The 24,695-nt window shown below is 38.5% G+C and overlaps 3 protein-coding genes, 1 long non-coding RNA gene and 1 other non-coding gene across 5 annotated transcripts; 1 reads left to right on the top strand and 4 right to left on the bottom strand.

Moving 5' to 3' along the window:
* The first annotated feature begins 2,669 nt into the window (after positions 1-2,669).
* ABCF4 (general control non-repressible 4) lies at positions 2,670-5,162 on the top strand. The gene has a single exon (XM_078588939.1). The coding sequence runs from the start codon at positions 2,757-2,759 to the stop codon at positions 4,956-4,958; it is 2,202 nt and encodes a 733-aa protein (XP_078445065.1). The 5' UTR covers positions 2,670-2,756; the 3' UTR covers positions 4,959-5,162.
* A 1,235-nt stretch (positions 5,163-6,397) lies between these two features.
* LOC144714397 (uncharacterized) lies at positions 6,398-7,579 on the bottom strand. The gene is made up of 2 exons (XR_013584348.1): positions 7,422-7,579; positions 6,398-7,333 (listed from the first exon to the last, which is right to left on the bottom strand). It is a non-coding gene; the product is annotated as an uncharacterized LOC144714397 (long non-coding RNA).
* A 5,832-nt stretch (positions 7,580-13,411) lies between these two features.
* On the bottom strand, positions 13,412-18,279 carry CBR (NADH:cytochrome B5 reductase 1). Its single transcript, XM_078589255.1, has 9 exons — positions 18,094-18,279; positions 16,797-16,938; positions 16,637-16,727; positions 16,458-16,535; positions 15,694-15,774; positions 15,506-15,595; positions 15,317-15,382; positions 13,762-13,848; positions 13,412-13,678 (listed from the first exon to the last, which is right to left on the bottom strand). The coding sequence occupies exons 1-9, from the start codon at positions 18,197-18,199 to the stop codon at positions 13,586-13,588; spliced, it is 834 nt and encodes a 277-aa protein (XP_078445381.1). The 5' UTR covers positions 18,200-18,279; the 3' UTR covers positions 13,412-13,585.
* A 1,568-nt stretch (positions 18,280-19,847) lies between these two features.
* LOC144714305 (alpha/beta-Hydrolases superfamily protein) lies at positions 19,848-24,599 on the bottom strand. Its single transcript, XM_078589026.1, has 4 exons — positions 23,330-24,599; positions 21,500-21,837; positions 21,203-21,390; positions 19,848-20,365 (listed from the first exon to the last, which is right to left on the bottom strand). Exons 1-4 carry the CDS (start codon positions 23,772-23,774, stop codon positions 20,026-20,028), a joined length of 1,311 nt encoding a protein of 436 aa, XP_078445152.1. The 5' UTR covers positions 23,775-24,599; the 3' UTR covers positions 19,848-20,025.
* LOC144714693 (U6 spliceosomal RNA) lies at positions 19,860-19,960 on the bottom strand. The gene has a single exon (XR_013584434.1). It is a non-coding gene; the product is annotated as a U6 spliceosomal RNA (small nuclear RNA).
* Positions 24,600-24,695: the final 96 nt, after the last annotated feature.

The following is a 24,695-nucleotide window of genomic DNA, read 5'->3' as shown; positions in this document are numbered from 1 at the left end:
TGAAGACAGAAATCCTTAAGCTGATATTGATATTGTTAAGCTGATATTGATATTGATATGACAATAGCAGAAGGGAAAGTGTCAGCCTTTCTCTATCTGGCTTTCCCTCTGTCTCTCTCACTCAACATGAAAACCAGTCAAAATGCAGAATGTCAATGAATAGCAGACCTGATTATTGATACCGTATGGAAATTTCATGTTATCTATTATTTATATCCAATATCTGATATGGGATATCAATTACAGAGTTCCAGGGTACGAATGAATTGTGAAAGAAACTCTTATCAATGTCTTTATCCTATATCGAACTTTGGATTCTTAGTTTAAGTGACTGAGGGATGACCTAAGGGACGGGATGAATCAGGTCCTTTAAATTGTATTCACTTTAATACATTCAATTACATGGAATATGTTTTTTTTACCTATTTAGATAATTTTTATTCAGCTCAAGCTAGTCCTTAATATTGTCCTCAGTTGTCCAGCCCAATGTCATGTTAAGCCCTAACCAAGTTTGTGCGAGTGCCCCCCAAACAAAACCTTTATGACCAAGTCTTAACATGGATACCGATAAAATAAAATGTTTGTAATGCTTTGTCGTCCTTGATCCCCCAAAGTCTTCCAGGAAGCCGTAATGTTTGACATTCCCTTCTTCAGCCCCCAAATCCTTTTACTAATTGAGCTTAGAGTATATAACAATAACACAAAGTTTTATATTTAGTCAGTCTAAATACTCACAGGTTTGAAGATAATTTTAACCAGATATTTTAAAATTATATTCAATAATAAATAATCATAGAAGACATTTCAAAGTCAAAAACTTTGGATATTCAATCAGTTATAACAAGACGGTTTGATATCCTCATTCTCTTCTTTTATCTTGTTATGTCTATCTCCTTTTTCACTTTGATGTAAAATTAAACTTTCTGAAGACCAAATTCACCACCAATTGAAGTTGTATGGAATCAAGATTCTTTGTTTGAAATTGCATTGAAGCGCTTCTAGGTGTTTCCTCTTTCTCTTGCATGTAAAATTTAAAACATTACCCATAAAAAAAATTATGAATAAAAATAGAGACCTGAAGAATAATCAGGAGTTCATTTCGTGATGATCATTTGAGAGAATCTCACATAAATAGACTCACCAGTTAGATGTTGCATTTTCTCCACATTTTTTCAATTTTCTATTTTTTTCTTCTGTAACCTTTTCAAACCTACACCAAATAAACCCATTGAATGAGGATTGACTTTGCAAATCCACTTTGAAAATTCATCAAAACACATACTTATGCATTTAACTTACATACACAAGCCTTAATCTTCACAAATCAACTTAGCACCATACAAGTAGGAAAGCTCTAGTTTCTATAATAAGAAAACCTGGTGGCTTCTAACAGATAGGTATCTTTGAATGAACCATTTCAAAATAAATAAATAAATTTAAGAAAAATGTAAAATTTCGACTTAGGTCTTGCTTTTCATTGAACAATAGTTTGTTAATTACTCAATAGTTGGAGATAACTCCGAGACAATGAATTCAAAATGAAATCATTCATTTCCATAAAACTAAAGATATCAAAATGAAATCACTCATTTCAAAATGAAATCATCACGATAATCGGAGATGCCTGTAAGAAAATGAAACCGTTCATTTTGAAACTAATGAACCCATCTTGGTTTTTTCTCCATTTATTATAATTCTGAGGATTAATCTTTTAATTTAAGCTCAAAAGGTGAAAACCCATATCATATTTTATTTTCCAATTTTCAATGATTCATGATAATTCTGAAGAAATCAAACACATTTGCCACGAGTCCATTTAATTGTTGAATTACCCTTATTTTTACAAAAAAATATTCAAATGACTAATCAATAATATTTTTCTTACTAGGGTATTGCCCCCAGAACGTTGTTTCAAAGTATGAGGGTAGTATATATAACTAGGAAATAAGGTGTTACTAGCAGCCTATCCTATATTCTATATCTGGTCCTAAAAAAAGGAATGCTGCCTACATCGAGTTCTGATAACGTTTGTCAGGTGGAAATTAGATAATGACAGAAATTGTCAAGCTGATAATATTGTTAAGTGGATAACGATAATGATTGCAGAAACATGAAGGATAATGTCACTCTCTCTCTCCCTCAAAACGGAAATCAATGCATCTGTATAAGGAGAATGGATAACCGACCCAATTAAGGATTTTTCATACCCGATTAACATACATAAATTTCCCATTATTCGTTACGAAAATGGAATCCCATATAGCACAAGAAGTGTGAGTGGAACTCTTATATATATATTTATCTGATATCCAGTTTAAAATCAGATATCTGAATGTCAACACCCTTAGTATTGAAGCTCTAGCTTATAAATGACATTTAAAAAAAACCCTAGTAAGAAAATATTTTGAAGAAACCCCATTTTGAATAGTTAATGAACGAGTTTCATGAAATATTACGGATAAACTCATAATTTTACCATTCTCATTAAGGGCAAAAAGTCATAACACTTACAACCAATAACATCTTGCCACATATCACGTCATATCAACAAAATTAACGGACATTATTCAAAATATTCTGTTTTTTAGGGACTTGAACACAAAAAGCCACCCAGCGGTTCCCTATAAATAGCAGTAGCCCCTATTTGAAATTTCATAATCTAGGGTTCTCCTGGTTTGCAATCCCGACGCCAACCCGAAGAGAAATCCGTTCAATCTGCAGTCTTCAATCCAGTTCAATCTCGATTTTCCGTCGCGATGGGGCGCAAGCCGGCAGCAGACGAGCGGCCGGCCAGCAAACCCGCCAAATCCAAAGAAACGAGCTCTTCCAAAGACGGGAAGAAGGAGAAGTTGTCAGTTTCCGCTCTTCTAGCAAGCATGGAGCAAAAGCCCAAATCTTCCTCGACTACCGCTGCCAAGAAACCCAAAGGCAGGCCCACCCCTTCTTCCTACACCGACGGGCTCGATCTCCCCCCTTCCGACGAAGAAGAAGACGACCCAGAACTCGATCTCGACTATGGGAAGGAAACCAGAGGACCCAAGCCGTCCTCTTCCCGATCCGCGGCCTCCAAGCCTCTGCCCGATCTCTCAATCGGCCCTTCAACGAAGGAGCTCAAGAAGAGGGAGAAGAAGGACCAGATAGCGGTCCAAGCGGCGGAATTCGCCCGGCAGGAAGCGCTCAAGGACGACCGAGACGCGTTCACGGTCGTCGTCGCCTCGAGCCGCGGTGCGGGCCTCGACGACGGCGATGAAGGCGGCGTCGCCGCGGCCGACGCCAACGTGAAGGACATCACCGTGGAGAATTTCTCTGTTTCTGCCAGAGGGAAGGAATTGCTGAAGAACGCCACCGTGAAGATCTCCCACGGGAAGCGCTACGGGCTGATCGGGCCCAACGGGATGGGCAAGTCCACTCTGCTCAAGCTCCTCGCCTGGCGGAAGATCCCCGTCCCCCGCAACATCGACGTGCTCCTCGTCGAGCAGGAGGTCGTCGGCGACGACAAGTCGGCCCTCGAAGCCGTCGTCTCCGCCGACGCCGAGCTCCTCAAGACCCGCCAGGAAGCTGCCGCGCTCTCCGCCGTTGCCGGGGCCGAAGACGGCGACGACGAAGCCGGGGAGAAGCTCGCCGAGCTCTACGAGAAGCTCCAGCTGCTGAACTCCGACGCGGCGGAGGCGCAGGCCTCGAAGATCCTGGCCGGGCTCGGGTTCACGAAGGAGATGCAGGCCCGGGCAACGCGCTCCTTCAGCGGAGGGTGGCGGATGAGGATCTCCCTGGCGCGAGCCCTCTTCGTGCAGCCGACCCTGCTCCTCCTCGACGAGCCCACCAACCATCTGGACCTCCGCGCCGTGCTCTGGCTCGAAGAGTACCTCACCCGGTGGAAGAAGACCCTGGTGGTCGTCTCCCACGACCGCGACTTCCTCAACACCGTCTCCACCGACATCATCCACCTCCACGACCTCAAGCTCCACTTCTACCGTGGCAATTTCGATGAATTCGAGGTGGGCTACGACCAGAAGCGCAAGGAGGCCAACAAGAAGTTCGAAACCTACGACAAGCAGATCAGAGCCGCGAAGCGGTCCGGCAGCCGGGCGCAGCAGGAGAAGGTCAAGGACAAGGCGAAGTTCGCCGCCGCCAAGGAAGCCTCCAAGAGCAGGTCCAAGGGGAAGGCCGCCGGCGACGACGACGACGAGCCCCGGCCGGCGGCGCCGAAGCGGTGGAGGGACTACACGGTGGAATTCCACTTCCCGGAGCCGACCGAGCTCACGCCGCCGCTGCTGCAGCTCATGGACGTCAGCTTCGCCTACCCGAACCGACCCGATTTCAAGCTCTCCGACGTCGATGTCGGCATCGACATGGGCACCCGCGTCGCCATCGTCGGCCCCAACGGCGCCGGGAAGTCCACTCTGCTGAACCTCCTCGCAGGCGACCTGCAACCCGGCGAGGGCGAAGTCCGGCGCAGCCAGAAGCTGAGGATTGGGAGATACTCTCAGCACTTTGTGGACCTGCTCACCATGGAAGAGACTCCAGTGCAGTACCTCCTTCGTCTCCACCCGGATCAAGAGGGGTTCAGCAAGCAGGAGGCTGTCAGAGCAAAGCTGGGCAAGTTTGGGCTGCCCAGCCACAACCATCTCACCCCAATTGCAAAGCTCTCCGGCGGGCAGAAGGCCAGAGTTGTGTTCACTTCGATATCGATGTCGAAGCCGCACATCCTGCTCCTTGACGAGCCGACGAACCATCTCGATATGCAGAGCATCGACGCGCTGGCGGAGGCGCTCGAAGAGTTCTCCGGCGGCGTCGTGCTCGTCAGCCATGACTCCAGGTTGATCTCCAGGGTTTGTGAGGATGAGGAGAAGAGCCAGATCTGGATCGTTGAGGATGGGACTGTCTGCATCTTTGATGGCACCTTTGAGGATTACAAGGATGATCTTCTTAAACAGATCAAGGAGGAAGTTGATAGTTAGAGCTGAGGATGGTCTGCTCCTACATATCCTCTGATAATGAAAGCTGCATGATCTTGGATCTGGAAATTGGGTGTTTGTAGAAACATAATGTGAGTAAGTTTTGCCCCCACGTTGCTCATTATGATTTTTTTTTTTTGTGTCAGATTTTTATGTTATGTATGATTGTGATTATGACTTTGTAAGAATAAATGGACTGTTCACATAGATGGAAGTGAACTTAGTTGACATAATTTCATCATACTACGTGTAGAGTTTTAGATTGTTAGAGTATTGGTGGGTATACAGAGTATTACAGTGGTGAGCGAAGAAGTTTTAGTATGATAAGAAAATTCATTTTAAACTTTTTCTGGTTGCTGAATCAGTGTGATAGCTGACAATAATCGTGATATTATATGTTCTAAAACTTAATAATCCATCGTACCCGCATTTCCTAAGCACTCTGACGATAACAACATTAAGAAGCATGAATCTTGATTTCACAGTTGGGGCTTATGATTTTCATGAGGCCCAACAACACTTGAATATTCTCGGTGCTAACTTTGATTCAGCAATAGAATTAGATTCCTCGACTACATTTTTGATCATTTGAGATATCCCATGATAAGTTTCTCAAAAATATACAATTTTCTGGTTTGGGTTTTCACATTTATGTTTATAAAGAAATGATCAGTTTTTATCTTGGGACACGATTTAATTTCTTTAAATCTTAACAAAAAAGGGGAATTCCCAAATCCCATCCAAATTGATTAAAGCATAAATCATTCTTAAATTAGCTTAAGAATTTGATCATTCTTCAATAGTCTGAATTTGACTTCCATTTTACAATAGTAGATTAATGTCAACACCTACTCTAAATTGGTCAGGAAGTATCCCGGATGATTCAACGTGTATATTATTTGATAACAATAAAATTAGAACTCGAGTGTCCAGAAATTACTTTGTTTCGGAATTACAGTGGATAAAAACTTGTTAGACCTGATAGAATGAAGAGGATGTTTGGTAAAGGTTTATCTGATGTTGACTCTAATCGTCATAATATCTTAAGATCCATCTGATGAGATGTTATAGTTCACCCAATTAAGTAATCTACAGGTTCTTATTTACTCGGCTAGGCAAGTATCATCTGATATTCCTTATCTGACTACACTCGGTGTACATTGAACATATAAGCTTATTTTCAAATTTGGTTGTAAAGAGTTGTGAAACCTGTCCAACTGGAATTCTCGTTCCAGACCTCACATAAAATAAACGAGAAAATTGATTAATCAGTTCAGATTCATGTAAGGTGAAAAATGGAAATAATCATAAGAAGGAAAAAAAATCAAATTCTAGACCAATGGATAATCAGAAATAGATAGATCATACAAATATGGCGACGAAAGCTCAAACAACTTGGATCACCAGCAGATACTTTCAAAGTTTCGCAGCTAATAGAGAACTTTGAAAGTAGGAAAAATGATTAAAAAAATATAGAAGGGGCAGATTCAATTTGATCCATTTCCAAAAAAATTAAAAAAACCACCACAAAATGTTTCCAACTTTGACATCCCATTTTAAACCCTAATTAACCTTTTGAGAGAGTCAAACGAAATGATCATACCTTGATTACTCCTCTTTCATCAAACTTTTTATTCGTAAACGCAGTCTGATTTTGACAAATACTTCTCCAAATTTTGGGCCAGCTGATATGCCTCCGGAAGTGTGGTCACATCACGGATATGAAATTCTCTTCCAATATTCTCTCTCAACCCACACTTAAACTTTGAAATAGTGAACCTCTGATCCCCATACACGCCAACCCTGATAAAGAGTTCATCAAATTCAGAGATATACTCAGAAACCGGTTGATCACCCTGAGAAAGACGATGCCATTGATCCAAGAGTTTGGATTTATATGAATGAGGAAGATATCTTTGCCTAAGTTTCTCCTTCATCCCATCCCATGTTTCAATGGGTTCATCCATTCCATTCAAATCAAAGCGAGACTCTACATGCTGCCAATAAAGCATGGCTCTTCCCTTTAATCTTGTGCTGGCGAATAGAACTTTCCTTCTTTCTGACATTTGATACCACTTGAAGAAAGAATTCATCTCTGATTCCCAATCAACATAGCTACTGGGATCTTTGGACCCATCAAAGCAAGGAGCTTCAATCTGAATATCACTTGCACTGTTATGAACTTCGAGTTGTTCTAGTCTCTCTGAAATCTGCTCTAAGGAAATTTTGAGATTTTCGAATTGTTTCAGTATTTCCTCCGCCCAACAAGGCATCTTCTTCTTCTCTATTTGGAGAATGACTTGGTTCTTCGTGAACTCCATTTAGAGATCGATGTTCTTGCGATGAAGAGAGAAAGACAATCGCTCACAGGGGTACCCCTGCAAGAAGGGGGATTCTCTGTAATTATTTCAAACATTTGAAAATTTACACTAGAAAAACGACCAAATAGCAGGGAAAAATAAGAACCGGGGAGACGAAATTTCCGGCGTTCTCGAGTTTTTGGGCATTGGACCATAGAGCTACATAGCAGGGATGATTATTGCAAGAAATCGATTACAGGAAAAAAAATATTTCAAGAAGGGAGATTTGCTGTAATTATTTCAAGCATTTGAAAATTTACACTAGAAAAACGACCAAATAGCAGGGAAAAATAAAAACCGAGGAGACGAAATTTCCGGCGTTCTCGAGTTTTTGGGCATTGGACCATAGAGCTATAGTTGATGATTATTTCAAACAATCGATTACAGGAAAAAAAATATTTCAAGAAGGGAGACTTGCTGTAATTTTTTCAAGCATTTGAAAATTTACACAACAAAAACGACAAATAGCAGGGAAAAATAAGAACCGGGAAACTGAAATGTCTGGCGTTCTAGCAGTTTTGGGCATCGGACATTAGAGCTATAGTTGATGATGAAGATCAACAGACGAAGCATATCTTATTCAGAATAGAATGCTAGATAAATTCTGTTTGTATAGGATTTATAAAAAAAATGATATATTAGTGTTAATTTATAAATCAATTTCAAAACAAACCTGATAAGTTTGGTTTTTTTTTGTTAGATCATAGTTGGAATAAAAAAGACAAATGGATTATCATTATGTTATGAATCAAATAAAAAAGGATAGTTACTTATAACACGCCGATTCATTCATCAATATGTTCTCAATCTCACTCAGAACTAAATAATGGATGTTTTCAATCTGAAGTCCAAGGATATGTCTAATGTCAAGACAGTAATTCAGATATTATACTGTGATAGTACAATATATTTAAACTGGTGTGCTAAACATTATTATTCATATGACATTTTATAAGGACATTAAACTATCCTTAGAGAATAGCACCATCTACTTCTGCTCATTTGATGACAATGATTTATATGTAACTATTTGTGTGGGGACACTAAAGAGAGACCTACTCCCTTAATGTTTTCTATCAACCAGTTTCGTTCAACTCACAATTGTGTAAGTAGTAATGAGACACCAATGACATATTGTGGATGGATTTTTCACTTTCAGTATTAACCTATGAGTCTAAACATTATTAGCACAAATGAAGCAACAAGTCTAGAAATCTGACTAGGTGATTAAGATACAATATTTCATCCTCTATATATGAGGAGATAGCTCAATGAAATGGGTGATATGAAGTCTGTGGCCAAGGTGGTGGACTGATAACATGGAAATAAGCATGATAATTCTTGCTTATTTCGTGCATTTTAGAGCATAATTAAGCTAATTTATGCATGTTATCATGAATTTTTATAATTTTTGCCAAAAATAGATAAATTCACTAACTACCCATTTTCTACATTTAAATGATGATATTTTGAGTTTTTTATGATTTTAGTGAAAATGGATTTAAAAAGAATTAATTTGGTGAACACTCCATTTAAGGAGTTGTAAATCAAAAGATATCTAATTTTGAATTTTTGGAATTCTTATGGAATTTATCGAATATTTTCTAAGTACTTTTCAGGTAAAATCTGCAAAAAGGGGCCCACTAACTACCGGGCTGATGTGGCACGCGCACCTGTGTTGCGTGCCATGTAAGCATACAGGGAGCACAGTTGGCGCTGATGGGGTACACATGTGTGCACATGAGTATGCACATGTGTGCTCGTATGAGAGAAGCGGGGGCATGTGCGCTAATCACAAATAGTTAACATATGCCTTTTTATAACCACAACTTTCTAGAATTTTTTTCATATGGGACTAGCTCCATTTGCAGCAATGCGTGATGTGGCAGCATGAGAGCCATTGTATCAGAATCTCAGAGGTAAGCTCACCTCCTACTGTTTTGTCTTTTTCTGCAGATCAAAGGGGCATACAGATCAGACAGGTCCACAACAGATCCGATCAGAAGGGAAGTGAATCCAACGGCCAGAAAAGAACCCGTACTTGAAGAGGGAATCCGATGACCGAAATCAATCCCAACCTTAATGATCTGACAATCTGACGGCTGAGGATCAATCAGATCATCAAAAATAAAGAAAATGGCCATAAAAATCCATAAAAAATCAAAAAAATGCCTAAAAAATTGGAAATCGAAACATTTTTCATAGGGCCGTAACTTCTCATTCCAGAGGTTGTGGCTGAATTTTTTTTGGCAGTTTCATCTCTTCCCACTCTTCCAATGGACTGGTGACTCATGAAGGGATATTAATGCTAGGGAGCATCACCAAAGGAAGAGTTAAGTCCTAAACATCATTTATTCCATCTTTTTCATCCATTCCACATTTCTTAATCACTTCCACTCCTTGTTATACGCATTTAAACCCTATGAGTCGGGATTAAAAGCTTATACCTTTCATTCCTAATTGGTTTTCATAGGAAACCCCTAATTTGGATTTCTTCATCACATCCATTTATTCCTCTCATTTTATCCTCACTCTACGATTTTAATACCATCCTAATCTCTGTTATAATTTCATTATTTTTATGAGTAAGAATTAAGAACTTATAAATAAAAATTTAATTTAATTAAAATCACTATATACATCTAGTATCTCTTCTTTCCACGCGCTCTCACCTTAACCACTTTCTTAATCATTATTTTTTTCTAAAAATGAATCTTAATCACAAAGCTTTCTCTGTGGTTCGACTCCTTGCTCACAATTTACATCAGTAATAAGTGAATTAGGGATAATTATAAATTTTATTGCATATGTCTAGGAATCACACATAAACTAGATTAACCACCTAAAATTCAACTTATCATGGAGATATTGGAAAAAGTGCTTTTCGATATTTCCCTCATTAATCACTCCTAACTAGGATGGCTCTTTAGATTTGATAGTTTAAAATTCCCCAAGTAGTGCTAGGATTGTTGCACAAATGGAGGATTACACATACAACATAACTGATGACACACTTATTCCATGAAAGAGTTTATTGAACCCTGCATGCCTCTTGGAACACATGTTTTAGCCTAGCATCCCATGTGTTTGTGATTCAACCTATAAACTGGGTAAAACCAGTCCATGACTGATTCATGTATATGTCAAATATAGTTAACTAATTTGGGTTAATAGATTCATTAACTAGACTGGTACATGGGCATTGTGGGTGACAAGTACTAGTTTTATTAGATGTTGGAGGATATGCTTAAAGTATAAGTATTTTTATTTGAGTATAAAAAGAACCGCATGCCCTAAATGAGAAATACGCATACAAGTTTCTCCTTACATCCCCTTGATAAACTCTAAATGTATCATGGAATCATGCATCTTCTAATGCCAAAAAATAATTTTACCTATATTATCCTCATCTTTATATGAAATTCAATTTCATGCATTAGATGAAGCATTCGGTAAAAATAACAACTTGTAATATAATATGTAGCATTCTTTACGAACCCACCAAGTTTTATTGAAAATATGCGTAAAATATTTGGTGATTTTATCATCTTCCGTTTAGTATGTTAGCTTAAAATTTTTAGGAAAGAGATAAAAAATAAATAAAAGTTTTTTTGAGTGGTCAGCTAAGGAAGCACTGGCGGCACTCAAGCCACCCGCCAAATTAGCTAACGCACAGTGCTCAAACCAGCCAGCAGTCAGCGAGCACCGCCACACAAAGAGCCCATCTTCTGGCCCACTCACGCACAAATAGGCCCACCATAGAGACCCAACAACAGGCTGACTGAGGCCAATGGAGAAGCCTGCGCACGAACGTGAGAGTTTTAAATTTCATAAGTAAGAGGAAAATGTGATTTATATAGTATGTGTTTTATGATTTGTCCCATCTGGGATTATATTTCCTTGCTTATTTAACCTCCGCACCACGCTGGGCTATCAAGCGAAAAGATCAATTGCGGCAAACGGGCCGCAATCATAAGAAAATAAGGATGGAATTGTGACCGGGCTTCAAGCAGACCCGGCCCGAAGCCCATGTCATTTCAGGCCATTTTATAAGTAAATGGACATAATCTCAGCTGTCCAATCGAAGCCGAAGATTGGATAATGAGATCTGTCTCGTTTTATTTAATGGTTTTCCTTCTCTTTTTCAGGGTTCTGATTGGTTGCAACTATTGATGCGTACGACGGGGCCACACAAGCTGACAAATCACGGAGAGACACGCTGACGGGGCACGCTGACAAGGCTGATGATGGGACAAGAAGCACCAAACTTAAAAGGGTATATGGATGCAATTTAATCGCAGCTGTTGAACCCTTATGAGGGGGATCGAACGGCCAGGGGCAGTTCCATCCATCCCCGCCCCTGGCCGTCAACACCGTCGTAGGACGGCAGTTTTTGGCCTGGGGGGGGGGGGAGACTGCCAAGGCATCTGACGGCATGGGAGGACCCCAAGGAGTTACTATTATTAGTGTTTCCCCGTAACTAAACTATTAAATTCACATGTAAAGGCCAGTCCATGTGGAGACGACCTTACTCTAATTATACTTCTGAGGGAGTTTTATATTTTTATCAGTTTTATTTGATTCAGGAAAATTAAATATTACAAAAACATTCAAAATTAGTGTGTAATCTGCCTTCATTACCCCTCCCTTCCTCGCCGTTACTACTTGAATCTTACTAACAATGTGTTTATAATTCTCCTTATATGCGTAAATCATTTATGGAAATGAAAACCATGCTTTCATCAAAATAAATAACATAAATTAAACTCCTGGTTAAGGTAGTTAACATATGTCTGGTTCTATAATTTGGTAACTCCAGAGTTTTTCACTAACTTGGTCAAAGAAATGATCACGAGTAAATTTTCTTTCTCGAATACTTTCAATAATTTCATAGACGCCCTGTTCTGTTTATATGTGTAATCGTGCAGCAACAGTATATCATTGTTTTTGTTTGATTTGAAGTATGATCGATTAATTTCTAACAAATACTGGCTGACCATGCCGAATGAACCTAACCATGTCATTACAGTATTACAACCTTCAACTGAGTTATGACTTGATCTTTTTTTCAGTATTGCAAACTTAAACAATACTATTCAAAGCGAAGTATCAATGAGTCACCAGTTCATCTCAGTTTCAGAATTGGCAAATAAGTAATGACTCGATATAATTTCAGCACGAGTTTTGACAATTGAGTTATGATGTGATATTATTTCAGTGTTACAAACTTAACCAATAGCGTTCAACACTAAGTATCTATGAGTTTGGCAAATGAGTTATGGACTTGATAATTATTCAGTGATAAAAACTTAACCCATATCATTCAGGGCAAAGTATCCATGAATCATCAGATCATCCTAGCATGAGAATTGAATAGGCTATGAAAGCACATTGTTGGGATTACATTCCAAACCAGGAAAGTAAACTAACATGATGATGCCATATCATCTCAGAGTAACAAGTTGATTAATATCTTTAGAATGATATCATTATCTGAAGTGACATGCGATTGGCCAAACTCTTAAACTTTATGTTACATCGATTTCTCTATAGTATTGGCATTTAGGAAGGCGAACTCAAACAAAAAATTAAGTAAAATGCAGTTTTATCATTCTTTATGAGCTGATGTAGACAGACATAAATTATAAGTAACACAAACTCATAAAATGAAAAGGGACTGAATCAACAATAATTAAGCCAGTGACGCCACCCTTTTGAGCATATACACATGATTATATCTAGACCAATCAATTGCCAGTTAATCACATTAAAATAACTCATGCCCACAAATCAGTAATCTAGTTAAAGATCACTTAAGATGCAAATCTCATCTAAATAAAAACTTTGGTTAGTAGTCTCCTTAATTAATCATGTTTAGTTGTTTTATGAGGACTCCCTAGTTTTCCTAATTGTACAGGCCCATTCCTATACTTCTTTTTAGCAACATTTGCAGAGAATTTCATAACTAAAATTTGATGAAGTTTACGAGCAGCACAACTTTAGGAGCGTGCAAATTTATGATATGAGCGGAGCGAAGAAGCAACGATAGGCAAGACGTGCGACGGAGCAAAGTAAAAGGTTGTGAAAAGAAGGGTATGAAGTAACCATTACCATTCAATTGCTCACTCTACCTCCGTCTACCCAATAATGTCAAGATGGACTAGGCCCTGTCTCATCACTGGTTGTTTACCCATAAAAACGTAAAAAAACCATTATAGAAGAAAAAAGAAAGAAAGAAAGAAAGAAGCAAATGATTAGAGTTAATAGGGTTTAGAATTGGAACTGCATTTCCTTTGTGTAGCCGAGGTCGTCCAGATGGGCCGCCATCGCCTTGTTCATCGGCGGAGGGCCGCATCTCAGAATCTGTAGGTTTAAAAAGGAAAGAAGGTTTAGTGAGGAGTAGTTTTTCCCCAGGCATTTCTGAAAATCCAGATGTTTTTATTCACCTTTATGTCATCTGTTGGAGGAGGGCAGTGTTCTTTGATCATCTCCTTCGTCACAAACCCGACTCCGCCGTTCCAGCTCTCGGGCGCCTGATCAAGAAGTCTCAATGAATAAACACGCATGTGCGAAGACAGAGAGACAGATAAAGAGAGGACGAGAGAGAGGAAAAAAGAGGGAGAGATAGATGGATACAGAACAAGACATAGAAAAATAGAGAAAAGCAGGAGAGTTAAAGACAGAAAGAACAACAGAAAAAGAAGAAAAAAGCGACAGAGAAAGAAAGAGAGAGAGATATAGAAAGAGAAAGATAGAGAGTGATAGAGAAAGAGAAAGATTGAGAGATAGAGATAGAGAATAGAGAGATAGAGAAAGAGAGATTGAGAGATAGAGAAAGAGAATAGAGAGATAGAGAAGGAGAAAGATAGAGAGAGAAAGATAAAAAGAGAAAGATAGAGAGAGAAAGAGAGAGAAAGATAGCGAGAGATAGAGAGAGATAGAGAAAGAGAAGGAGAAATATAGAGAGAGATATAGAAAGAGAAGGAGAAAGATAGAGAGAGATATAGAAAGAGAAAGATAGAGAGAGATAGAGAAAGAGAATAGAGAGAGATAGAGAAAGAGAAAGATAGAGAGAGATAGAGAAAGATAGAGATAGAGAGAGAGAGTGAGAGAGATAGAGAGAGAGAAATAGATGAGTTATGAGAGAAATGTGTGACCTTGCTCCCAGGGAGTAGGAAGGAGGGAGTAGGGAGTAGGGAGGAGGGAGGAGGGTGTAGGAGAAAGATAGAAAGAGAGAGAAAAAAAAGAGATCAAGGAGAAAGAAAGATGGATAGCGAAAAATAAAGAAAGAATGAGAGATATAAATTAAGACAAAGGAAAAGAAAGAGGAAGAAAAAGAAGGAAAAGAGAGAAAGAGATAAAGGAATAAGAAAGAGGAAGAAAAAGAAGGAAAAGAGAGAAAGACATAAAGGAATAAGAAAGAGGAAGAAAGAGAAGGAAAAGAGAGAGAGATAAAGGAAAATGAAAGAGGAAGAAAGAGAAGGAAAAGAGAGAGAGAGAGAGATAAAGGAAAATGAAAGAGGAAGAAAGAGAAGGAAAAGAGAGAGAGAGAGGTAAAGGAAAATGAAAAAGGAATAAAGAGAGAAAAAGAGAGAGGAAGAAAGAGAAGGAAAAGAGAGAGAGAGATAAAGGAAAATGAAAGAGGAAGAAAGAGAAGGAAAAGAGAGAGAGAGAGGTAAAGGAAAATGAAAAAGGAATAAAGAGAGAAAAAGAGAGAGGAAGAAAGAGAAGGAAAAGAGAGAGAGAGATAAAGGAAAATGAAAGAGGAAGAAAGAGAAGGAAAAGAGAGAGAGAGAGAGGTAAAGGAAAATGAAAAAGGAATAAAGAGAGAAAAAGAGAGAGGAAGAAAGAGAGAGAAAGAGAGCATTAAGGAGAGAAAGAGGAAGAAAGAGAGAGAGAGAGAGAGAAACACAGAAAGAAAGATAAAGAGAGAGAACGAAAGAGAATAACAGAGGGAGAGAGAGAGAGATGGAACCGGAGAGACAGAGGTGGCTGACAGACCTGATTTAAGACGTAGTAAACTTTAAAGCGGCCAGGGTAGTTTTCAGAAAGGCCCTCCAGCTCTTCCTGCACAACCAACAAAACCAGAGTAGGCACATATCAATTTTCAATCGGTACAAAACCAGAGAAGCAGAATTATTTGTCCAGGGAAAAATTATTAGCCGACTAAAGTTCTGAAAAATCCACAACCTTGAGAAGAATGTCATCGACGGTGACATTGGCGTAGATCAGATGGACCTTTGTGGCGTCATTTGGGTTCTCTAGTATCGCTCTGGCGACCTGAAATGCGTGAACCGTGCATCATTTTGTGTTAATTAAAATGGTTCAGACGATGGAAATTTTTTAAAAAAGGAGAAGTTTTGACGGGGGCAGCTGACTTGGAACATGGGGGTGATGCCTGATCCACCAGCGATCATCCCGAACGCTCGAACTTGGCCCGGTTGGTACCTAAAACGTCCCTGATAACAGGATTAACGGTCAGAACTTAAGTTGAAACATTTAAGAAAACCCATAATTAACGGTTTAGAATAAAACCCATAATTTTGAGTAAGCTAATGACATGATCAAACAATTAAGAAATGTACATATAGTCTATGATCAGTGCAACATAGTTGACAGATAGATGTATTTAAAATTTACTTAAATATTTTGTGTTTATACGACAGTTTGTAAACTTCGATTACTTGCAATGCCGGTAAATACAGAAAATGAAAAAATAAAATTGAAATAATGAAATGGAGTCACATTTATAATTGATGAATGTACTTGGAGCTAATGCGTTTGATAGTAGTATGTAAAACTCATTGATTTTAATGAAAATTAATATATTGTGATTATGAGTCAGGTAGTAACCAGAGTCAATCCAATAAAAATTGGCTATTTACTTGAGCAATAATTTTTTGTTCTATGGGACGTGGATCTGGCTGATAGCATAATTTTATTTTTTGAACTATAATTTGAGCAATATTTTTTTTGATCTGGCTGATAGCAGAATTAACAGTAAGAACTTAGGTTGAAACATTTTTCTGTTTAGAAAAAATCTACAAAACAGAGTGATCCAATAACATAATACTCAAATATTTGGAGATTATTGAACAATAAAAAAATTGTCTCTACAGGAAATTGAACGGGTACAAATTACCTTTGGTCCCTTAACGGACATGTAATCTCCAACCTTCATCTCCCTAAAATGATGAGACATTCTTCCCTGAGGGTACATCTACATGAGAGAATTAACACTAACTTGTGTAAGGTGACACAGTTAAGAGAGCGAGATTGAACTCCAATTTAAAAAAAAATTATGATGTCACTTTACCACACCTTAATAACAAGTTCAAAACGTCCGAGATCAGAATCCAGAGTTGTTGGGGTGTATGGTTTGATAACTTCTTCCCCAGTGCTGTCTTTCCCCCTGAATCAAAGAAACTCGTAATTAAGGAAAGAAACTCGTATCTGTTAGGGTATGAGGAGCACAAAAAACCTGCAACTGATATGTTGACCGATTGGGAGGCCCAAAGAAGAAGTAGGTGTAGGAAGCGCGAATATGAATTTAGCCACATTATGACTGAGTTGTTGCCGCTCGACAAGTTTGAAATCTTTGAAGTTTTCAGGGTCCAAGCAACCTATGACAAGGCAAGCTAGCATCAATAAAAATACTGGAAATTACATAGATTGATGAGCGCTGATCTTAAAGCTAGCAGCCCAATTTTTTTAAAGTGTCAACGATATAATGTACTAAAAGACCGGACCGGAAAATAACACATCTCTGTGTATCTGAATGAGCACCAAAGCATTATTTTTTATGGAGCGATTCAACCGGAAAAAAACTATAAAAAAACAACGGGTCGAATAACGCATCAACTATTTCATCTGTTAAGAATCTAATCGGCTAAAGATTCAACAGTCCTAACACGGTATGCCCAGACATAGATCCATATAGAACTATGCACCGACGTGCAAATGCAATGGAGGCCTGGAATAAGATAAAAAACGAGATCTAGAAAAATAACATGATTCTACACCCGAAAAGTACTTAAACAAAAATAAACCACAAGCACAGAAACAGCTAATCCTGCAATTCCTCAAACTTCTCCGCCATTCCAAACATTCAGTCAACCAGTTCAACACACAGATTCAACAAACCATCCATTAATCATCAAATAAACACTTCAACAGAAGAATTGAAGTACAGATGCACCGGTATACCCTAGCACTTCTTGCTGGATTACAGGTAGACCCGAAGTAAGATCCTACCAAGATCTAGAAATTTGTTGGACTCTACAAACGGATTAAAACTACGATAAATCAGAAAATGCTCTAATAAAAGTTCCAAAACAAACCAAAAGTAGAGCAACGTCCAATCCAGAAATTTCTCAAACTTCTTTGCCATTCCAAACACTCAGGAAACCATTTCAACAGAAAGATCCAACAAACCGGCCATTCATCATCAAATAAGCACTTCAGCGGAAGAATCCAAGTACAGATAGACCGGCATACCCTTGCTATTTTCCCGGAGAACGACGGTGCAGAGATCCAGGAAATTATTGGACTCTACAAACCGAATAAAACCACAATAAACCGAAAATTACTCTAAAAAACGGTTCCAACGTAAAACACACACGGAATAAAACCGCAACCTCCAGTCCCAAAATTTCTCAAATTTCTCCACCATTCTAAACACTCAGGAAACCATTTCGACAGACAGATCAAACAAACCGGCCATTCATCATCAAATAAGCACTTCAGCGGAAGAATCAAAGATCAGGTAGATCGGTAACCCTTGCGCTTCTTGCTGGAGTAGAGGTAGGCCGCTCCGGCTCCGACTGCGACGACAGCGACGACGAGCGCGACGATCTGCACGCTGTACCCGGCCAGATTCTCCATCTTGTCTTTTCCCCCCTTTCGATACTCCCCGCAGTGGAAGAGTACAGATCCGGCTTTATATCCGCCAATCAGATAAGAAAAGCAAGGCGAAGATAACAACCTGCTCCAACCAACATTGAACTACCTACCCGTCGCTTAATAGTTAATATTTTTATTTAAATTAATGTGTCCACCTGGCATGCTACCATTGGCTGTCCTCCTGCCCTTCTTTATTTACATTATTGAAAAAAGTTTTTGTACCTGTGAGGTTTATTAATATTTTATTTATTGCGAAATGTCAAGATAGTTTATGATCAGTGCAACGTAGTAGGGGATTGATATGTCTAGAATTTATTTCTTTTTTTGGTGTTTATGAGAAACTCTGTAAATACAGAAAAAGAAAAAAAATATATTAGTATAGGGGCCTTGCGAGGCGGACGAATAATCAGCCAACATAATAAAATGGAAATATAGTTTATGGTCAGTGTATGATCGATTATTTCAATTTTATTAATTGAGAAATGTAAAGATAGTTTATGATCAGTGCAACATTGTGGATAGAGCGATATATCAAGAGTTTATTTGGATATTCGGTGTTTATGTGAAACATTGTAAATTTTAGTTATTGGAATACTTATGAGTACAGAAAATGAAAAAAAAAATCTTAGCATAGAGGGCATGCAAGGCGAACGAATACAGGTTCAACATAGTAAAATGTGAAGATAGTTTGTGATCAGTGTATGATCAATGCAAAAGGTTATTCCAATTTTATTTGTTAAGTTATTTAAAGGTAGTTTTTTATCACTGCAACATAGTTAGACAGATCGATATATCTATAGTTTATAAAAATACTTTGTGTTAATGGGACAATTTGTAAATTTCAATTATTTGGAATGCCTATAAATACAGAAAATGACAAAAATAAAATTACAATCAATGGGAGGATGACTATAATGAAAATCATTAAATTGAGATATATTTATAACAGATGGATATACTTAGTACTGATGCATTAGACGGTAAAAGTTATTGGTTTTATGGAATTAAATATTTTGTGATAATGTGTCCGGTGGTAGCATATTGAAGTACCCGAGTGACAAAAATTAGAAAAATTTCATACATAAAAGAAAACTATAATTCTTTTAATGGATAAGCCTTCTAGGCGGACAAGTTACCTTGCAGCAAATATAAAAAGATGATAAATTATATATATGTTAATAAGTAGATTAACATATGAAAGTTAAAACTATTTCAAATATGGATTGATATGGAAAATCATGAAAGGTGAGTACTCGATATAATAAAATTTCCCTGTAGTACACTAAAATATGATAATAATTATAAATAAATTTACTTGTCTAGTCGTGCATCAGTTAATCAGCCTGTATAAACATCCCCATGGATTGAAAATTACAAATACTTAAAATATCCATTGAGAAGATGTAAAAAATCATTGGTTATATGCGTAAATGCCATGCAGACAAATATCCATCCAGCACAAACCAAACATGATTATAAACATAAATATATGCATTTTATGCCCATGCCCCAGTAAAAAATACATGTAATAATCTCCATGGAATGAAACTTTTCTATCACAAGAGAATATGCATAAAAAATCCATGCAATATAACAAGAAAATAACTTTTACATGTGTTAGTACATCATATTAAAACATAACCATAAAATGGACCATTTCTCAATTTATGAGTGTCATCTTTTCAGGGGCCATGTTAATCTTCTCTGCGTCGTTCTAATTTTGCCGGATATTCGAGAAGGGACAACATAACCTTATAACGGATTTGCAATCTCAGAAAAAAAAATGAAAAGAAAAAGAAAATTACATGTCAGTGGGTTTTTTCCGAGGAGGCGATGGACGAAAACCACAGGGCCTCCAGGTCAGCGATGAACTCGCTCTCTCGTCCCACAATGATAGACGTGTGGTCAACGCCCGGGACGACCTGTAAGTCAATGTGGGGAAACCTCTGCTTCATCAGACGGCTGCAGTCGACGGGTACGATCTGATCATCCGAACCATGGACGACGAGGGACGGGACGCCAGACTGGGCCAGCGCCGCCAAGAACCGGTCCATGGACTTCCCCTCGCCACAAATCACGTTGTGCATCGTGTGCCACGCCGAGTGGTGCGTGTGCTTGGTCAAATCCACCGCCAAAAAATGTAAATCCCTGATTATCATAAACTAATCGACTTATAATAGATCAATCAGAGGGAATATCCAAACAATTAATAAATAATCAGCTGTTGTATTTTTTGTTGAAGTACAACATACTGCTTAAAGATGAAAACTAGCGCCCTTGCTATCAGCTATAGCTTTAAGCACAGTTGGTAAGTGCTCGAATCGAACATTTATAAACAAAGGTATCAAGGAAATGAATTTTTTAAAAAAATAGGGAAGATCACAAATGAACAGTGATTAGGGTTTGACGGTCCTGGTCCGGTACGGGTTTTTACCAAGAACCTAAACCAAACCTAAAGTTCGGTCCGGTTCCGGTCCGGTCTTATCCGGTCCGGTCCAGCCATGTTGACTGGTCAAAGTCAAAATAAAGGAATGGTAATGGACTTTGTAGTAAAAGGAAAAATGTATTGCAAGTTGATCTATAAAACCTATCTTGGAAGATAAAAGAAATGATAAATAAAAAGAAAAGAAGAAAGAGAAAAGTGCTTGAATCGAACATTTATAAACAAAGGTATCAAGGAAATTAATTTTTTTTTGAAAAAAATAGGGAAGAACAAAAATGAACAGTGATCAACCTATCAAGCAAAAGAATTTATTATAGAGCTAGGGAAAAAATGGATTGTCTATTATTTTGTAGATAGAGAGGAAAAAAATGGATTTGAAATGGGTGAAATAGAGAAGCAAATTATTTGTGATTAAGAGGGGGGTTTTATTCGAAGAATATGTTTATCAGTAATTGCGATTAAGAGGGATAAAATAGAATATTTTCGTCATTTCGATTCACCAAAAAAAGTCATCGGTGATGTTCGTAGGTCAAGTTACATACCTTCTTGGCAAAACCATGAGAATCCAGTCCCAAAAAGTGTGGAAACGGCAGACGAAGAAACAGACGGTCCTTCCCAAGTGTTCATACCAAGACATGACAGAAGCCCCAAACCTCAACGGCGGCCAGACTTTCCTCGGAACCACCCATCTCAGCAAGCTTTGATCCGTCTTTTCGCCCGAGAAATACGGCTGATCATCCGCCATCAGTATTTTTTTATCATTATAAATAAATAAAGGACGATATAATCAGATGAATATCAAATAAAGTGAAACTATAGGCCTCGAAGATAGCACTAACCGGGGCGGCGAGGGCAATAGATTTGACTCTTCCTGGGTACTTCTCGGCAATCGCCAGGGCCATGATGCAGCCCATCGAGTGGGCGACTAAGTGGAAAGATTCTAATGGAAAAGAATTAAACAAGGTTTGCTCGATCATCTCGATATGGTCTTTTAAAGTATAGAGGCAATCCCCGGGCTTCGGGCTCTTGCCGAATCCCAGAAGGTCCACCGCAAACAGTCGGAGATTATCGGAGGCTTTTCGAGAGATGTTGGGGAAGATCAACTCTGCCCATAGTGAGGAGGAAGAGAGGAAACCGTGCAAGAAAATTACGTTCTCGGCTGACATTCCGGGGTTGGCTGAAAATATTAACAAAATATGGGGAGATGTTTAAAAAGGATGAGAATATGGCAGTGGATGTGAAATAATTTGGGTCAAGGAAAATAATTTGGATCTGAAAATTCCTTTTTTCAACAAGTGATTGATTGAATTGGACATGAATAGCTTAATTCTAAGACGATATGCATAACAAGCATAATCTGAAAATTTTCAGAGATGAAATGGATGGGAGAGTTGATGGCAGGTACGCAGTTTATTCGTCGATGGGAGCAGATATAATCGTTTTACAACTAATTTATGAGACTTAAGTTCTAACATGAGATGGCAAAAGATGAATGCTCTGGAATTAAGGGGATAAGCCCATAACGAGATGAATGCACAAGTTCCATGAAATGAGGATACTGAAATAACCATGATTTATTCAAAATCGAAGCAGAGATAAATCACAACTAGGCAGTGACGAGATAATTCGCTGCTAGACACACAATCCGCACCTATACGTAAAATGATAAGAAAACCGTGGATTAATGATCGTAAAATAACTAGAATTTTGTTCTTCATCCGGTTTGCATTAAAAACACTGATTTTTTGACTGACGGCATAATTCATTGGCAGCCACAAAATATACATCATAAAATTAATGACTGTAAATTTTTCAAAAAAAAATTAATGACTGTAAAATAACTAGAATTTTGTTCTTCATCCGGTCTGTGCATTAAAAACACTGATTTTTTGACTGACGGCATAATTCATTGGCAGCCACAAAATATACATCATAAAATTAATGACTGTAAAATAACTAGAATTTTGTTCTTCATCCGGTCTGTGCATTAAAAACACTGATTTTTTGACTGACGGCATAATTCATTGGCAGCCACAAAATATACATCATAAAATTAATGACTGTAAAATAACTAGAATTTTGTTCTTCATCCGGTCTGCATTAAAAACACTGATTTTTTGACTGACGGCATAATTCATTGGCAGCCACAAAATATACATCATAAAATTAATGACTGTAAATTTTTCAAAAAAAAATTAATGACTGTAAAATAACTAGAATTTTGTTCTTCATCCGGTCTGTGCATTAAAAACACTGATTTTTTAACTGACGGCATAATTCATTGGCAGCCACAAAATATACATCATAAAATTAATGATCGTAAAATAACTAGAATTTTGTTCTTCATCTGGTTTGCATTAAAAACACTGATTTTTTTACTGACGGCATAATTCATTGGCAGCCACAAATTATACATCTTAAAATTAAATGAATTCCATGGATTAACGAACCCTAACAATTCCTATCCCGAGCCGAAATAAATCCAATGATAGATAGTTAGACCGACGGCATATTTGACTGCCATCCACAAAATTCGCATTCATAAATTAGATACATCTCCGGGATAGTGTTCGCAAGGAAGAATCAAAACGCAAGAATGAAAACCATAAAAAAGAGAAGAAAAGGCAAGAACCCAAAAGAAGAATTAAAAGCATTAAAGCGCAAAGTACCTTGATCCGGCTCCTTGGATATGAAATGAAGCCTCTCGTCTCCCTTCTCCATCCAAGAAACGCAGACGGGGCAGCGGCAGTCGGACCACCTCGGCGAACTAGAAGCACCCACCATCTTCTTCAAAGAAATTTCTTCAAAAAAAATCTTTTTCGAAGAAATCTGCAATGTATGAAGCCCAACTTCTCTGAACACGTTCTTTCTATTAAACAGAGAGGCCGAAACCTCTTCTTCACCCGATTGGCCGCCCCTCCAGCAGTAGCAGGAAGAAGAAGAAGAAGAAGAAGACTTGCCCTCGATGATTAGGTCAACAAATCTGAAGAAGAAGCAAAGGATAATGTCCAACAAGTCTAGAATGATGAACACGGGGAAGCTGGCGATGGAGATGAGCGATCCAGCCAGCGCCCTTCGCCATCTCCGCAGAGAGATGGGAAGAATTTTTCGCATTTCCGAACTAGTTTATAAGATGGGTTCGGTGGAAAGTTCGGTGGAGTGATCTTCGGAGATGCCAGAGTGGGAGGAATCGATCGGAGAAGAGAGGAAGCTTGCAAGGTGGGCATTTCAGCGGTGATTGTGGTCTGTCTGTGTGATGACGAGGAGCAAGTGTATCCATCAGTCGTGTCCCCTTTGGTTATCGTTCACCCCTCTCTCTCTCTCTAGGTATGTATTTCTCTCTGTCATTAAGAGTTAGCCCGTAGTCCTAGTGGCTCTGTTCCTATTTTAATATATTTTTCTCCCTCGTCCGAGCTGTTCTCTCTCTATATCGAATATACAAAGTGGAGAAATAAATCCTATGGTTGATCGACCAGATTCCCTTTTGCACATCTCTCTCTCTCTCCAACCAAAAATCACATCTCTCTCTAGCTCTCTTCAATACAGTGACAAGTTTCTCTCTCTTACACAGTACCATATTTCTCTCTCTTCCACAAATAACAAATTTCTCTCTCTTCCTCTCTCTTTAACCCTATGTCAAATTTCTCTCTCCGACACAATACTATGTTTCTCTCTCTTCCAACCGATGACAAATTTCTGTCTCCGACGATACCATATTTCTCTCTCCTCCCTTCTCTTCCACAAATAACAAATTTCTCTCTTCCTCTATCTTTTACCCAATGTCAAATTTCTCTCTCCGGCACAATACCATGTTTCTCTCTCCGACACAATACCATATTTCTCTCTCTTCCTCTCCCTTCAACCCAATGACACAATTATCTCTCTCTCTCTCTCTCTCTCTCTCTCTCTCTCTCTCTCTCTCTCTCTCTCTCTCTCTCTCTCTCTCTCTCTCTCTCTCTCTCTCTCTCTCTCTTTCTATCTCTCTATATTTTTCCTCAATCCTGCCACAGAATTCTATGATTCCCTCGCTCTCTA

The sequence above is a fragment of the Wolffia australiana genome, chromosome 17 (genome assembly GCF_029677425.1).
Source record: "Wolffia australiana isolate 7733 chromosome 17, ASM2967742v1".
NCBI lineage: Eukaryota > Viridiplantae > Streptophyta > Magnoliopsida > Alismatales > Araceae > Wolffia > Wolffia australiana.
Note: the sequence above shows the minus strand (reverse complement) of the source record. Positions and strands in the feature narration are given on the sequence as shown.

Bases quoted from the DNA above. Each gene is read 5' to 3' on its own strand.
- LOC144714305 (XM_078589026.1), bottom strand. From the start codon at position 23,774: ATGCGAAAAATTCTTCCCATCTCTCTGCGGAGATGGCGAAGGGCGCTG. The intron at 21,838-23,329 runs GTACTTTGCGCT...TAATATTTTCAG, and splicing joins ATCCAAGGAGCCGGATCAAG to CCAACCCCGGAATGTCAGCC. The intron at 20,366-21,202 runs GTATGTAACTTG...TATGATAATCAG, and splicing joins CTCATGGTTTTGCCAAGAAG to GGATTTACATTTTTTGGCGG.
- CBR (XM_078589255.1), bottom strand. From the start codon at position 18,199: ATGGAGAATCTGGCCGGGTACAGCGTGCAGATCGTCGCGCTCGTCGTC. The intron at 16,728-16,796 runs GTTTTTTGTGCT...TCTTTGATTCAG, and splicing joins GGTCAACATATCAGTTGCAG to GGGGAAAGACAGCACTGGGG. The intron at 13,849-15,316 runs GTCTGTCAGCCA...CTTCTTGATCAG, and splicing joins TTTACTACGTCTTAAATCAG to GCGCCCGAGAGCTGGAACGG.
- ABCF4 (XM_078588939.1), top strand. From the start codon at position 2,757: ATGGGGCGCAAGCCGGCAGCAGACGAGCGGCCGGCCAGCAAACCCGCC.